At 38.2% G+C, this 14780-nt stretch overlaps 3 protein-coding genes across 3 annotated transcripts in view; 2 read left to right on the forward strand and 1 right to left on the reverse strand.

The window, feature by feature from the left end:
• The window catches only part of oxct1a (3-oxoacid CoA transferase 1a), a 38044-nt gene extending 31489 nt beyond the window's left edge, over positions 1-6555 (reverse strand). Inside the window, exons 1-3 of the mRNA XM_010768675.1 lie at positions 6286-6555; positions 4665-4773; positions 4079-4169 (exon numbers count right to left, since the gene is read on the reverse strand). Of these exons, the coding sequence (XP_010766977.1) occupies positions 4079-4169; positions 4665-4773; positions 6286-6390 (305 nt within the window). The 5' untranslated portion in view covers positions 6391-6555. The remainder of the gene's footprint in view (positions 1-4078; positions 4170-4664; positions 4774-6285) is intronic.
• Positions 6556-6644: 89 nt separating this feature from the next.
• rimoc1 (rab7a interacting mon1-ccz1 complex subunit 1) lies at positions 6645-11001 on the forward strand. The gene is made up of 6 exons (XM_010768667.1): positions 6645-6947; positions 7615-7724; positions 9187-9333; positions 9542-9673; positions 9836-9950; positions 10039-11001. Exons 1-6 carry the CDS (start codon positions 6854-6856, stop codon positions 10272-10274), a joined length of 834 nt encoding a protein of 277 aa, XP_010766969.1. The 5' UTR covers positions 6645-6853; the 3' UTR covers positions 10275-11001.
• Positions 11002-11213: 212 nt separating this feature from the next.
• On the forward strand, positions 11214-14558 carry fbxo4 (F-box protein 4). The gene is made up of 7 exons (XM_010768666.1): positions 11214-11450; positions 12287-12561; positions 12654-12874; positions 13350-13425; positions 13536-13708; positions 13796-14022; positions 14129-14558. Exons 1-7 carry the CDS (start codon positions 11286-11288, stop codon positions 14219-14221), a joined length of 1230 nt encoding a protein of 409 aa, XP_010766968.1. The 5' UTR covers positions 11214-11285; the 3' UTR covers positions 14222-14558.
• The last annotated feature ends 222 nt before the right edge of the window (positions 14559-14780 follow it).

The raw sequence follows: 14780 nt of genomic DNA on the forward strand, positions 1-14780 counted from the left end.
AAAAACGCGATAATTGCGATTAATAATTACAAAGCCTGTAATTAATTAGATAATTTTTTTAATCGAGTCCGGCCCTAATATATATATGTCAAGACAATCTTCAATATTTAAAAATAATCAAACGCTTCACAAATTAAAAAGAAGAAAATGGGGAACATAAACACGGTAAACCTCGTTTATACAACATTTTTATAACTTCAATGCAACATTTAAACGTCCGAGTCAAGCCCAACTCCATGAAACCTGTCAAAGCTTTCAGCAGTATGACAAATAATAATGGGGACAAATTGTAGTTTTCAGATGTGTATAACTGGTGTATAGACTACTTTTTGTTTCATATATGTAGCTTGTAGAGATTTTATTCACTTGGACAAGAAGTATTCTTCTGTTGATTTGTCCAAAAATAAATCTGATGTTATTTGATGCAGTACCCTCCACTGTCTGAGACTAGATTAGTGCCCACTTCTTACATTCATTTCTTACTTCATAGTTTATATGACCCAATATGTATATATGCTCATTTTTATTTTTTAGTCATTTCTAAATTCATAGTTTTTCATTATTAAATTGTATTATTATGTTTATCTTTGATTTTATTTTTGATTTTATTAATCTGTGCTGTCCTGTTTTTCACCCTTACCCTGTTGCTGTTTGAACTACTGAATTTCCCCACAGGGATTAATAAAGGTCCATCTTATCTTATCACTCCTTTCTTTTGTTTTACAGTTTTTAACATAGTTTAAGTTACAACAAATTCCCAGAGAGGTTATTCAAGGTTGTAACTGGGCCCAGCAAAGTGATACGGCTCCTTTCTGGCAGTTCTGCTACTTAAAGACACAGCTGCAATAAAAGATCATACGCAGCTGCAGGCCTGGAGTACCACTGCCAGCACCTCTTTGTTTATTGACTGAAATATTGCACTACAATGTTTCATTGCTAGGGGGGACAGACAATCAAACCTGGACAAACAATAATTTGACAGCAAGAAAAGTCATTCTTAAGCAAAGTATTGTATGACAAAGGAAGGTTATTGTATAAGTAGGATTGTTGAAATACTGATGGAATGGGCCTGCAGCTATGAGAGGACTGATTTCCTGGAGCTTGTCATTCATTACCCTATGCAAGTTAAGTCTTCATAAAACTTTATGATAACATATAAAGACATTTTGAGAAAGGTATTGTCTTGTGATAGAGGAGCATAGTAAAATCCTATCCAACAACTCATGGTCTTTTATTTCCAACTTTGTCTTGCAATATTAATCGGAGAATACTGTGCAATCAAATCAAGTCAATTGCAACAAGCAATGTAATAGAACTTGAAAACAGTTTACAGCATGGAAGTGTAAAATCATGTTTTCACAATATGGTCTCTCTCTATTGCTTTCTCCCTCCTACTCTTCAGAGCCAAGACAAAAGCTGGACTTTGCCAAGAGTGGGTTTTCCTTTTATTCTTTAAAGAAGTTGGGAAGGCAGAACTAATGCTTTGCCCTCAATTCAGATCAGCTGACAAGATAACTAGGCCATGTGCACCCAGAATACCAAAAACAGATGCATGTGAAAAGCACCCTGTCACACACACAACGCTAGTGTTATAAGACCTCAAAGGTCCTCTATGTATAGACGTTTAGCAATTTGTAGTATTGTTTATGAAGTTTGTATGTATGTATGTATGTATGTATGTATGTATGTATGTATGTATGTATGTATGTACAAACACCTTGGTGACTAATGGGCTGACTCTCCCTTTAGAGGCAAACAATATAATCTGTCCTAGGTAAAGGCTCACTGATCAGAGCACCTTCCAGCTCAGAACTCAAGTTCTACCTTTCACACGGACTCAATGTGGTTTGGGCAACATTACTGAAGTAGCTTATTAAAGAATGAACATAAGGCTGCACTTGTGTCACGGCCTAATAATATCTTCTTGTGTACAGCTGAATCTCTCTCGTCTAGTATTAGAGTGCATGAAAAGCCTTCTGTGTCAGAGTTCTGCAAAGTTTCCCATAAGGCTGCACATTTCAAAAAGAGCAGACCTTCACCAGTAGCCAATGGTACTATTAATGATTACTGTATAGAGACCAAAATACACAAACCATATAGATGACCTTTCTTTAGCTGGTGAGAGATGCATATCTATTTTCCAGGTGGATATTTTCTCAGCTTGTGGCAGGTAAAGACTTGTATAAATGAAAACGCAACTAGGCAGCTTTTCCAAAACCAAACTTAAAGGAAGGGTGCACTTTGTGTGTGTCAGGGCCTTGTGCTGCATACTGCCAGAACGGAGCTGATTCCTACTGTTGGCGTAGGTAACGCACCTTTATTCTTTAAATGGTGTTAAGTTTCTGTCAGTACCTTTTAACATATAATCTCGGGACCCCCTTGACAACGACATGGTGAATCTCAAGGGGTTTATCATAATAAATACACTTCAAATTATAAACCATCAAGATGAACACTTTACTCATTTAGCAATACCAATCCATGTAGACCTGTGCTAACAAGTTAATAGAAAATAACCAGAGATGCAATACAAGTTCTCAAGAAATATTTCTTAATCCATGTTAGTGGAATTTTGTGTTGTGGAGAGAGCAGAGTTCCAAAGAAAATAAACCATAGGTGTGTATCTTTCTGAATTATAAAAAGTTTTAAAGGGTGGAAAAGTAACTGAACAGACTAGATCAATTAGTTCAGCAATGAGAGTCTACATCTGCAAAGGAAATTAAGAAAAATGCATGCTTTAGCAGACTGAAGTCAGGGGAAAAGCATTGTGTTTGGATAATCTCTTTCATATTTAAGTAGCGAGGATCAGATTTTGGTCACTGTCTAAAGTTTCAATGTTGTTATGTAAACAGTTCAGATGAAGCCACGTTTACTGCGTTGCAGCACATCGGGATTTAATTACACAAAAGGACCGCAACGTGACAACTGACAAGACAAAGACTGTTTCCTAGTCTGCAAGAGAGACTTCAACATTATGATAAACAATGTCTAGGATCAGTGAAAGGCTCAGTGGCCGGTGTCTTAATGATGTAGCCTATCCTGTCTGGTACTGCACTGGTATTAAACACTTTATTTATGGGATTTAACCTTACATAAAGATTAGCTCCCTCTTTGTTTTTGCAATTTGTATTCCTTTAAAAGTTAAACAGTTTTTTTTCCTAGGATTATCGTCATGTAGATATCTCTTAAAATATTCTGCTCTGAACCCAGTTATGTCAGAATATATTCCTACATCTCCAGCTCAGGATAGTGGATTATAAGGAAGGCAGTAACAAGACAGAATAAAGGGCATTCGGGTCAGAAGCTTTTTTTCTAGCACCAGAAGGGCTAACTGAAAGTATAGTGTAACCCACTGAGAGCAACGACACACATCACACACAATATACCCTGACTGCTGAAGGAGTGACAGACCAACAACACCTTTTCCTTGTGCCTGCAAATAAATGATAACTTATCATAAGCAAACTTCTTGGCATCTCTCCAGGTCAACAATACCTGTTTGAGGATACGGCAACAAGGTCACAATACCGCTACAATACGAGTTTAAAAGCACTCTGCAAGGAGACAAAACAACAGACTCCTTTTTGAGGCCAATCGAGGCTCCACGTTCAATGGGTGAAGGGCTAAACACGACGGAGGAGGGGGAGTCCCACTTTCCGACCTTGTGAACTTTTATCACTACAAAATATAACTTGGACTTTCTCAAAAACTGGTTAAAGAGTTGACCCCGTTTATATTATTTACGATATGAAAGCAACAAGAATCAGACTTCTGTATTAACTCACAGCTTGAACTGAAACAGAAATGATGCATAATTTCAGAAATGACACTTCAAACTTTTCTGGATTCAAATGTGAATCCAAACAAATGCGAATTAGCAACATCTTCTGCATCAACCCATTCACTCCAGAAACAGGTTGGGATTTTTAAATGGTTGTGATGGTGTCAAACGATACTCAAAATCAAGCACCACCATGGAACGCACTGCATGGTTTAAGCACATGTTTACGCAGGCACCTGTGCGTGCAAAGCATGCATTTACTGTACCCACATTCTTCCTTCCTGCACACGCACTTACCCTGCATTGTTGCTAACTGCAGTGAGACCGTTAACTCCGGTCTTCAGTAAACTGTTGATCAGATTCTCTGGGATGCCACACAATCCAAAGCCTGTGTGAAACACATGAAAAAAAGGTTATATAAAGTAAACCAATACAAATTAAATAAATGCAAGCAACCAATAAATCATTTGAAAAAAGTGTTAATATATAAACATGGTATGGTGGCACTTAAAGAGTAGATCAGGGACATGGCATATTTGGAAAAGAAAAAACAATGACCTCTACAGCTATTACAAACCACTCAAGTGAGATAACATTGTTCACCTTGGATCAAGCCCCAGGTCATTCCAGTCATGCGTGTATAGGGTGTTACTAATATTATACTGAGTGAGGCAGACTTCTGTTTGTGCTTTCGACACAATGGAAAAGTGTCACCTCAAAACATGACTATAAATAGGAGCAGTGGAATTTGTGTGTGCTCTGTGTGTGGATGGTATCAACCACACTGCAGAGTAAAGGAAGAGGCTATTTGCTAGCACTGTCACTAAGGTGTGTGTCCTACAATATGAAAAAGTCTGTTTGTGAAAGTATTGTTTATCTTTACCTCCGACAAGAATAGTAGCTCCATTTGGGATATCTTTGACTGCCTCTGAAGAATCTTTGTAGAACTTTGACCTTCTTTGGCTAGAAGTAGAGAAGTAACAACCACAGGTCTGTAGAAAAAGAAGAACAAGAGATGCTAAAACTTTACAATACGCTTTGAACTTTTTTTCTACAACCAGCAACAGACACTAACTATTAGTATAATCATAAGCTGTGTATTCTGTATACAAGTTTACTGCTGAAAAGAAAGCTTGTTAAAACAAAACTGAGCAAAGCCTGAGGGCAGCTCATATGATTGTATTACAGCTAATCCAGTTTATTCAGTTGAGGAAGGGAAAGATAAGCAAAACTGGGAATACATCCTACAACAAAAGGAGTTGAGCTTTACGGTAGCCCACAGCAACAAATCCCAACGGGACAGATACTGTAGCTAAGGACTCAAACTTTAAATTATTTGTGTCAACACTGACCTATACAATTTTGACCTATGGTGCAAACAAAGACCAATTTTATAATGAAGAAATATCATATATTGTTGTGTTTCACCAGAAGGTGGCTACAATAAATAAAAACCATGATGTGCTTTTCAATACAGATTATAATACACTATAATGACTTTGGTGTTATGGTAAACATTTGTAATTTCTGTCTAACCTTTAAATACTGAACTAATGAGAACACTTTCTGTCAGACTCCACCCTGCTTGTTACATTCTTAGTCACTTCATAATTTATAAATTCCCTTCATCTATAAACACAATTAACATATAAACAATGGTGTACAAACTGTTAACTTTAAACAAGTAACAAGTACTTATCTAGTTTAATTTATGTTCTGTATGAATTCAAGAATAAACGGCATTGAACAATTTATAGAGCCAGTTATTGCCCCCCAGTGTGTTTAAAACTGGTCTGGAGATTCATGTTTCGATATCAACTGCATTAACTACTAAGTAACACTCTTGAGCATTTTCTAAATGTGCTCTCAGTCTCCACATGAGTTCTAACTTCAGACATATGTGAATTTCTGAAACCACACTATTTATAGACATGGTGACTACCTTCTACAATGTACAGACTATAGGCTTTGACATAAAATAAACATGATGGAAACATTTTAATGAGTTTGTGTAAATGCATGCGGGCAGGGGGGTCGTTTGCACGTGTGATTATTCCACCTACAACACACACACGCACATTGGTATTAGGCTGCTTTATTATATATGTTGCATGTAAAGCTGCGGGTTTGATTTATCTTTATAATGTGTTTAAATCACTTACCCAAAACAAATGCAAATTGTGCATCGCTGGGTTATAATTCTGTTTGTAACGTGGTTGCAAACTGTTAACGAAAATCCCCGCAATTACGCAGTTTGAGGTTAGTTCACGATCTATTCGAAGAGTATATAAACAAAACGAACATACGGACAGGATTCTAATTACTCAATTCTGTTTGATCCGAAATGTCGAACGAATAAGGAAATGAAATATTCACAATATTATGACCTTGTAATCTTGCTCAGGCATTTGCAACAATCTCATTTGCAATAATCTCATTTGCAACAATCTCATTTCCACCTTTTTTTTTTCTACAACCAATTACCATATGCCTTAAATACCAACCTTGCTTAATTGGAGATTAGCGAAATTTAATCTGGTTCTGCAGGGACCTGAGAGGTTTTTGAAGAATAAATGATCCGCTCTGCACAAAGCTTTGAGGGCCGCCATGTTTTGGAGTTACACACGGGCGATGAGTCGAGGAGTGAGAGCTCCAGCCGGTGGAAGACAGATGATGTAGCTTGAAAGGTCGCACACAGTGGCTATCAGCAGTGCTAGCTTACACCATAGGCTCACGATGACATTAGCTGCTGCCTCAGTGATTGGGCTGGACAAGTGGGCTGGACTGGGGGGGGAGATACAGAGAGGCTTGGCAAACTCATTTACATGTAACCCTTTCACCACCACTACTATTACTGGGACGGCAAGATTATATCACTTTCCTGTTATTTCAACACGCATCAAGTAATAAATTTAAAAATGGCGATAATTACGCGGTACGCATTGTTGTTAAGGGTTACCCAGGCGCGCGCACAAGCAGAAACACTGTTGTATTAATGAATTGGAAACAGACGAGACCGTCTATGTGAGCACGTGAGTAATCCCTTGCTCACGTGACGCACACTCTTTAGTCATGGCCGACGACTACAGGCGACAAGGTTTCGAGTTGGAGAGAAGGATATTTGAGTTAGACATCAAGTGTTCCAGTCTCAGAGCTGAAAAGCAAGGTATCGATGAGACGTTTGTGTTTATTTTCTGTATTGTGGCCAGTCTTGGCACATCGTGTGCGTGGCTACAATTTTTGATCAGTGTATCAGCCAACTAGCAAGCTGGCTAACGTTACCTAGCATAGCCTGTAACGATAACAACAGCTGTTTTCTGATGACATGTTTCATATTGTGAAATAATACACACCATGCCGTTAACTAACAGGTGATAACGTGTTATTTTAGTTACCTTTGAGTAAAGTGTAATACATGACGATGGTTGAATTTGAATACCTGCGTGTTCGATGTAAAGGTTAGCGTACGTTGGCTAACGTTAGCTAAAATGCGTTATTGTTGACAAACGTTTAGCTGGACAAAAACACGCTGCTGCGTTATAGCTAAATAACTTCAGCTGATACTTGATTTTCAAAGCATTGGTGTTATTATTTTTATGTTGAAATGTACCGTTTTGTATTGGCAATCATTACATTTAAACCGTGTCAAACTCTTGAATGCTGTCTCATAGGCATATTCTTGTACCGTTAAAACGTGTTCCACTTCTGTCACAAACGTGTGTAACCTAACCGTGCCATTTATATAAAACAATACTGAAATGTGTTAAGTTGGGGAAAACTGCTTGAGTTCAGATATGTAAATGGTAACATGTTGACATATCGTTCTTCCATAGATGATGACTATTTACAGAATGCGTCTGCCATACTAGACAAGTTGAAAAGCTATTACAGGCAAGGAGGGGAGAGTAGCAACCTTTCCAAGGTGCTTCAGGATTACACACAGGTACCTCATTGCATTACACTTCTTTGAACGTCTAAAACTGCAATTAATGATGTTTACATTAGTGGTTAATTTTCCGGAGCGTTTTTAATTGAATCATCTATTCTAGTTGATAAGACTAGTCCGAGAACGGGGCAAAATGCCAATTACATGTCCCTACATTCAAATCATCATAATTTATTTTTTTGTGGACTCATGGACAGGTTCGAGTGTGCTGATTTATATAAAATGGAAAAATAATGCTGAGATTGGGATTAATCAACCACAATTGTTGTGGGTTATTTGTCCTTTTGCCTCTATACTGTAAATGTCAAACAAATGACGCTCATTTTGTATTATCAACATGCATGTACTCAAACAACTGGTTCCTAAGGAATTCTCATTATTTCAGAAAAGTAAACTAACTAGATGTTAGGGATGACAGTGTTAACCCTAGGATGGAGTCATAGCAGCGGTGCAAAGGCAAAATGTGATTGTGGAATTTTTTTGTGCTTGCGAAGTGCGCCTCACCAATATGTTTCTTTGTGTCTGCCAGCACAAGAAAGGCTCTTGTGGCTCTACAGGTGTATTTTGCTAAATCACCTTTATTGAACATACAGGGAATTAAATACAACACAAATACTACACATAAGAAACAATCAAAATAAAATGTATGCATTTAAATTAACCTGCTTTATTTGGGGGTGGACCTCACATCCCCTAGAGGGGTCCGGGGGTATGCACCCCACGGAAGATTTGTTTTTAAATGTTGAAGTTAAATGCATCAATCTGGTGCACTTTGAGCACAAAATGAATTTATGAATATAGCTCAACATTCATATGAAAGGGAGCTGTATACTTTTCAATAATCAAAACATCTTTAGAATATGATCACAACCAATAACAAATCATTTAAACTTGTTTATTCTTATCTTATGTTACCTAGTTAGCATTCTTTCTTTTTATTTATGCATATTTTACTAATCACTCTCCTTTTAAACTGTTTTTTCTTTTTTTACTGTCCTATAGTAGACATTGGAATGATTTCTTAATTTATTTTTTACAACTATATTAAATAGATAAAGGTGTGCTCTGTCTCGCTGGCTCACAGGCTGTGTGCTCCTTCGTGGCGATGACGCGAGCGCCACGTATTATTATTTGAATGTATAAAAAAATCAGCAGCAGTGAATGTATATAGGGGAAACACTGGATGATACTCAGAGCACACATTTGCTTTTGAAAAGGAGCTTTAAAAGAGTTTTGGGGATTGTACGCCGTGCCTACCACTCCCTGGTTGGTATTATACGTTTTATCCCTAATTTGACCTCGATATTTAGGAAGAACTCAGTAATGAAATTAAGTGAGAGGAGTGAGCTAATTATATCGGATTATTTTTACAGATTTTTGTTATCTTTAAAATGTTCCATGTTTTCTTACACGTTATATTCAATGTCTGGTGTGGATTTGTTTGTTTTTCATCTTTAAGGTGATCCTTGACATCACATTTTATGAAGAGAATAAGCTGGTTGACCAGGAGTTCCCTGAGGACTGTTCACCATTTAAAATCCAGCAGCTGCTGCAAGACCTGACTGAGCCAGAGGTTTTGGCGGGGAGGCTAGCACCAGCGCAAGAAGTGTGTATATATATATATATATATATATATGTCTCAAAAGGATTTTGTATGCATGTTCTGTACATGTTTTGTATTCCCAGTAAGAAATATATTAAGAGATGTATTAGTTGGACTGTAATGTTGTCTTAGGTTTATAGTTTTGCAAAATGCACTTTCCCAGATTGACTTGCATGACATTGTTTAACACTACTATTGATGTTTATTATAGGTGCAGTCTGTGTTGGGCCTAGAGCTGTTAGAATGCCTCTATTGGAGACGTGGAGCTCTGCTGTACATGTACTGCCACACCCTTCATCAACGAAAACAGTGGATTAAGAAAAACAAGGACACGTTCCTTAAGGTACCAAAGTGTGAACAATCTAAGTACATTCACTAAATGCATTTCTGGACAGGATGTGGGCTTAACTGAATCTTCGTTACAAATCAAGTGGTGGTTGGTTGAAAAAAGGTATTTCAGGTTTCTTGTTGGTAGAGATTATTCACATTTCATATTTGAATCCAGTGTATTCAGGAAGGGGTGCGCTACTTAATGCGGATGCTGCAGGTGAGGAACTCTGTAAAGCTCAACGATGGGGTGGTGCTCCATGATACTGCTACGGCAAACTTCCTATCTGAAGGTAAATATGTCATCACTTATCTTTGTGGTCCATTGTAGGATAATTATTGAGAACATTCTTGAATTGTATGCTTTTGTTGTTTCCACAGGTATCTTCTCGGACACACACCTGCTGACAATGATGTACATCGGGGAAATGTGTTTCTGGGCAGTGAAGTATGAGGACTGCAGCGCTGAAACTATGGATCGCAAAGATGATCGCCTCCAGTTTCGGGACATTGGCACACAGATCCTCAACAAATACGTGCTTGCCTGTGAGGGCCCGCTTCAGGGCCAGGGCTGGAACACTGAGAATGCCAAGGAAATCCTTAGTATTTTACAGTGAGCCAAGCTGCTCTTATATTGAAGTTGCCCTCAGGCACAGATCTTAGTTCAGTATTCAAATTTGTCAACCCCAAATAAAAATGGAAGCCATCAGGTGGGGTGTAATGTTGTGGAAGGTAAAGAGGAAGCATGGGGAGAACGTGTATGGGGAGAAAGTCTTTGGATCAGTGTCTTCAGGCAACCTCATCCCATGCCAAACAGCCCAGGCCAAAGCAGGTCAGACAGGATAGGATAGGTGGTGTAAAACTGGCAGGGGTTGCAGTCAGAGGTGGAGGTTGAATAACTTATGGCCCTGTCCTGCTGAAAAAGCAGTTATCATCTTGATTCTAGACTGTTGACTGGGGCACTTATTTTGCTCTGAGAATGTGTTATAATAACATTAATATAAAAAGGTTATTAATAAAATGTACCTTTTTTTTCTTCTTTCATTTGTTAAGATTGTTACAAGTTTGAAGATAATCCAGCTGGAAATGAGACATTGCACAGTAACATTTTATTTATTGTTTTGTTGCCATTTTGGTATGCTTTTAATATATTATAATTGCATATACAATATATATTTTGTGTATTAAAATATACACACTAAAGGCAAGAAAAGGTGTTCAAAAACAGTTTGACAATGATGTATTCATGACTATTTGAAGTATGCTCATATTTGTTCATACCAGCTTTGTAATGCACCACTTGTATTCCCATCAATTGCAAGTAAACATTTTCTGCCACTTCAATAACCTTGATAGTATAACTATTACTAGATAATCTGTGTTTGGACAAAAATCATTTTTCTGTTTTTTATGTCCTCGTTGACAATAAACACGCGCGTTGTTTTAAAAAAGAAAACACCTTTATTTTCCATTGCAACTTTTTCAGATCCGTATTTAGCAGCACGTTTAGAAATACATTACCCACAATGCCCCGCTGCCGCCAGCAACAAGGAAGTGTCAAAATCAACCTGAAGTCTCTCCTTAGTCCATATTAAAGTGTGGGGAGCTACACGCGTACATCTGGAGTCATGGCAGGTAATATCCAGCAGCTCAACGAGTCGGCAGTGATCCGCAGCCTCAGGCGCTTCAGAGACACATATTTTACAAACAGAGCTAAAGTTGTTCAAGACGAACTAGCGCCTGTCGTTGAAACGAATGCAGAGCCACCACCCGGATTTCTGGACAGTTCACCGGTGAGTCCAAACGTTCATGGAAACGTCTTTCAACTGTCCCACCCACCATTGCGGTAACAGTGATTTTGTTATGCCTGTGTATATTCAGTTGGAGCAAAGAAAGGGGCAATTCCAGTTTGAAATCTGTAAAGAGAAACCCTACTTTTTTTTAAAGCAATCAAGATGTTATTTAAGTACACATTTTGAACTTTGCCCAAGTAGCATAATTCTACTTCCTACTGTCTGCACTGCTTTTCATATGGTCAAGTTATGAGCAGTGTTCACCTGCAGATTCTGATTTTACACAGAGCATGATGTTATGGAACTATATCATATATTTTATAATGACTGGCAGGGCTCATGATTACTTTTTACTTTTGATGGAATCCTTTCCCATAATAATATGTGGTTGAAATTCAGTTTTTCTTTATTATATTAGGATTAAACAGCCATGTGTAGCTTCCTTTTATGTTATTGTATTTAAACAAGAGTTCCTGGTAAATCTATTTTCTAAAAGACAGATTTATCTATAAAATGTGACTTAATTTAGGGGTATGTTGTCTTATCAAGACATGACGTGCATGTAAAACACTTAAATAAACCTCTGAAAGACACTTGCTTGCTTTAATTCAATTTATTACAGATATTTCTACAACATGATGCCTATATTCTTTTGCTACGGTAACATTTTAGATGCCAGGCTTCTCATATTCATTTGTGTATTTTCAATAATAATAGATTTGCTGCTAAATACTGGTGTTAGGGATCGACCCCCATTTTGTCCCTGTCATCTTTTCTTGTCTTGTACTGTTGAAATCCTCATTACATCAATCCTAGTATCCTCCCTCCTTATTAAGGTGGATGTTCAGTTCCTGATTATGACCTTTCTGTGTCCTGCGGATATCTGCTGTCTGGGAGCCACCAGTCGGTACTGGAGGGCCATGGTTAGAGATCCATTACTGTGGAGGTACTTCCTGCTCAGGGACATGCTACACTGGCCCTCCATTGATCATGTGAGCATGCCCCAACTGGAGTTTTTGGATGCACCCCTCATCAATGAAGAGGAGAGCCTGGATGATAGAGAAGAGGATGGCGACAGAGGTATGGTTTCAACATTTGACTACATGTCAGAGTAAGTATCTTTTTCTGTTGTTTAGTTTAATGGTCCGTTGGTAACCATTTATTTGACTGGAATGTTCTGATAAAATTATTTTCTCTGGACAGATACCTGAAAGGCTGCCCATCCTGCAGACAACAGTGGCTTCCTTCACGGCCGGCATATGAGGTCTTTACCTCCTTTCTTCAGTCTTTGGTGCCCTCTTCTGAACCACGCTATGCAATGTTTGGCCCTGGCATGGAGCAGCTTGATGTATCTTTAGTCACAAGGCTCATGAATGCCCCAGATGTGCTACCTGTGTCGGGCACTCCTCAGAGACAGATAAATGGTGAGATTACATTGATATTGACTGATTGATTGATTGGTCAGCGATTAAACAAACAAAAGTACCTCTGGAATCTGTTTCAAAGTACAACTTCCTCCTAAACCAATGGCAGCTGATTTCTGTTTCCTACAATGCTGTTGTTATACAAATGTACATATTATTTCATCACAATTGTTTTAAAAATCAAATTTTTGTCAAATGTGTCACTTTTTTTATTATTATTTCTTTTTTATCTTTAGTACTTTTTATGCATGCTTGCGTAACATTAAGCTGTCTCTGGCTCTTTTCTGCTGTAACAATGTACATTCCCCCTCTGTGGAACTAATAAAGGTATTCTGATTCTGATTGATTATCGTATCTAATGTAGTTCTATTTATCTACCACTAGATGGCATAATTGCCTCAACATTGTTATCCCATTAGTCACTTATAGCTCAGATGCCAAAATAACAAAACTGATCTTTTTATTTTCATTTTAGGAATTGGTTCTGGGATCAGTTACATTTTCAACAACCAACAAAAATTCAATATCTTGACTCTGTACTCAACCAATCGGTAAGCACTTTGTTATTACAATGACCATGAGAGTTGCAATTCTTATCTTTATCATTATATATTTGTGAAGACAGCCACCGTCATTAAACTGTGTGTGTTTGTGTGTGCAGGGCAGAGAGGGAAAGAGCCAGAGTGCAGCAGCAGAGTGTCAGTAATAAACTGTTTACCTTAGAAGGAACAGATGAATCAGGATGTCCGGCCTACAGCCCTGCGCCTCAGGTCCAGCAGGTGTGCCAGGTTGTGGATGGTTTCATCTATGTAGCTAATGCAGAGCTTGGGAGAGGTTTGTCTTAGAAGCTTTTTCAAAAATGTTTTTGTTATATATTAATCATAAGCACAGAACATTTGCATAACAACATTTCTTTAATAGGTGGGGAAGAGTGTGAGGTGGCTCAGATTCGGGCTGTGCTGAGTTCTGCTGAAAGTTCAGCATCCAAGCCTCTGCTGGTGCTTTCCTGTGTCTCCAGAGACGACCCAGAAGAGGATAGAATAACTAACCTGCAAAAGGTCACCAGCAGAAACAGGGCCAGGTGTCGGACTCCCTGTGTTGACATGGCAAAGAGACTTGAACTACCGCAACTGGCTAACCCCTGGATGGTAATTCCCTGATAGTTGATCAACTGAAAGGCTTTCACTATGTTTATATGCATCCAGTATCAATTTGAGGAGATGTATAATCTGTGTTGGTGTTTCACTATCTCAGGTGCAGGATACAGTGGCAGAATCTCTGTCAGGTCTCCTGGATGGCATTTCCTGGTTGCTGAGATGTTCTGGAGTCAAACTTTATGGGGGTTAGTTATCTAACTACTGCTGCTGCTGATGAATGGAAACAACAAACTGTATTGCTGCAGCTTCCAGACAAGGTATGCTACATGTGCATGAAATGTAGCATTGCCTGTGGGACTTCAACTGCATCAGCAACAGATGTGATGGGTTTCTATTTGTTATTGAACTGAGAGAAGAGAAAGAGCCTTATGAATGAGTCATAGCAAAACCAGGGTTACACATGAGACTTTGTTAGTTGAACACTATATTCTTTAGAGCAGAAGTGAAGTACATAACTTACTTGAAGTTACGGAATAGTTGTTGTGGATGAAGGAACACTGCTAGTGCAATGCTAAATAACAGACGGACAAAGATAAACACACTCACCAGCAGATGGGAAAGAAACCTACACATGTAATATAGGGAATTGTTTTTATAGAAGAATGTATTTTTTATAAGAAATACAAATATCACAATATATTTTGCAAATACCTGGATATTGATATTGTGGGGTTGATTTAAGAAGCTGAAAAATGACAGCTTTTTACTGTAATACAGCCTTAAAAAACAGATGTTTTGCCCTTTTAGGA

This window comes from Notothenia coriiceps, unplaced genomic scaffold (assembly GCF_000735185.1).
Source record: "Notothenia coriiceps isolate Sejong01 unplaced genomic scaffold, NC01 NC01_scaffold00005927, whole genome shotgun sequence".
In the NCBI taxonomy this organism is placed as follows: Eukaryota; Metazoa; Chordata; class Actinopteri; order Perciformes; family Nototheniidae; genus Notothenia; species Notothenia coriiceps.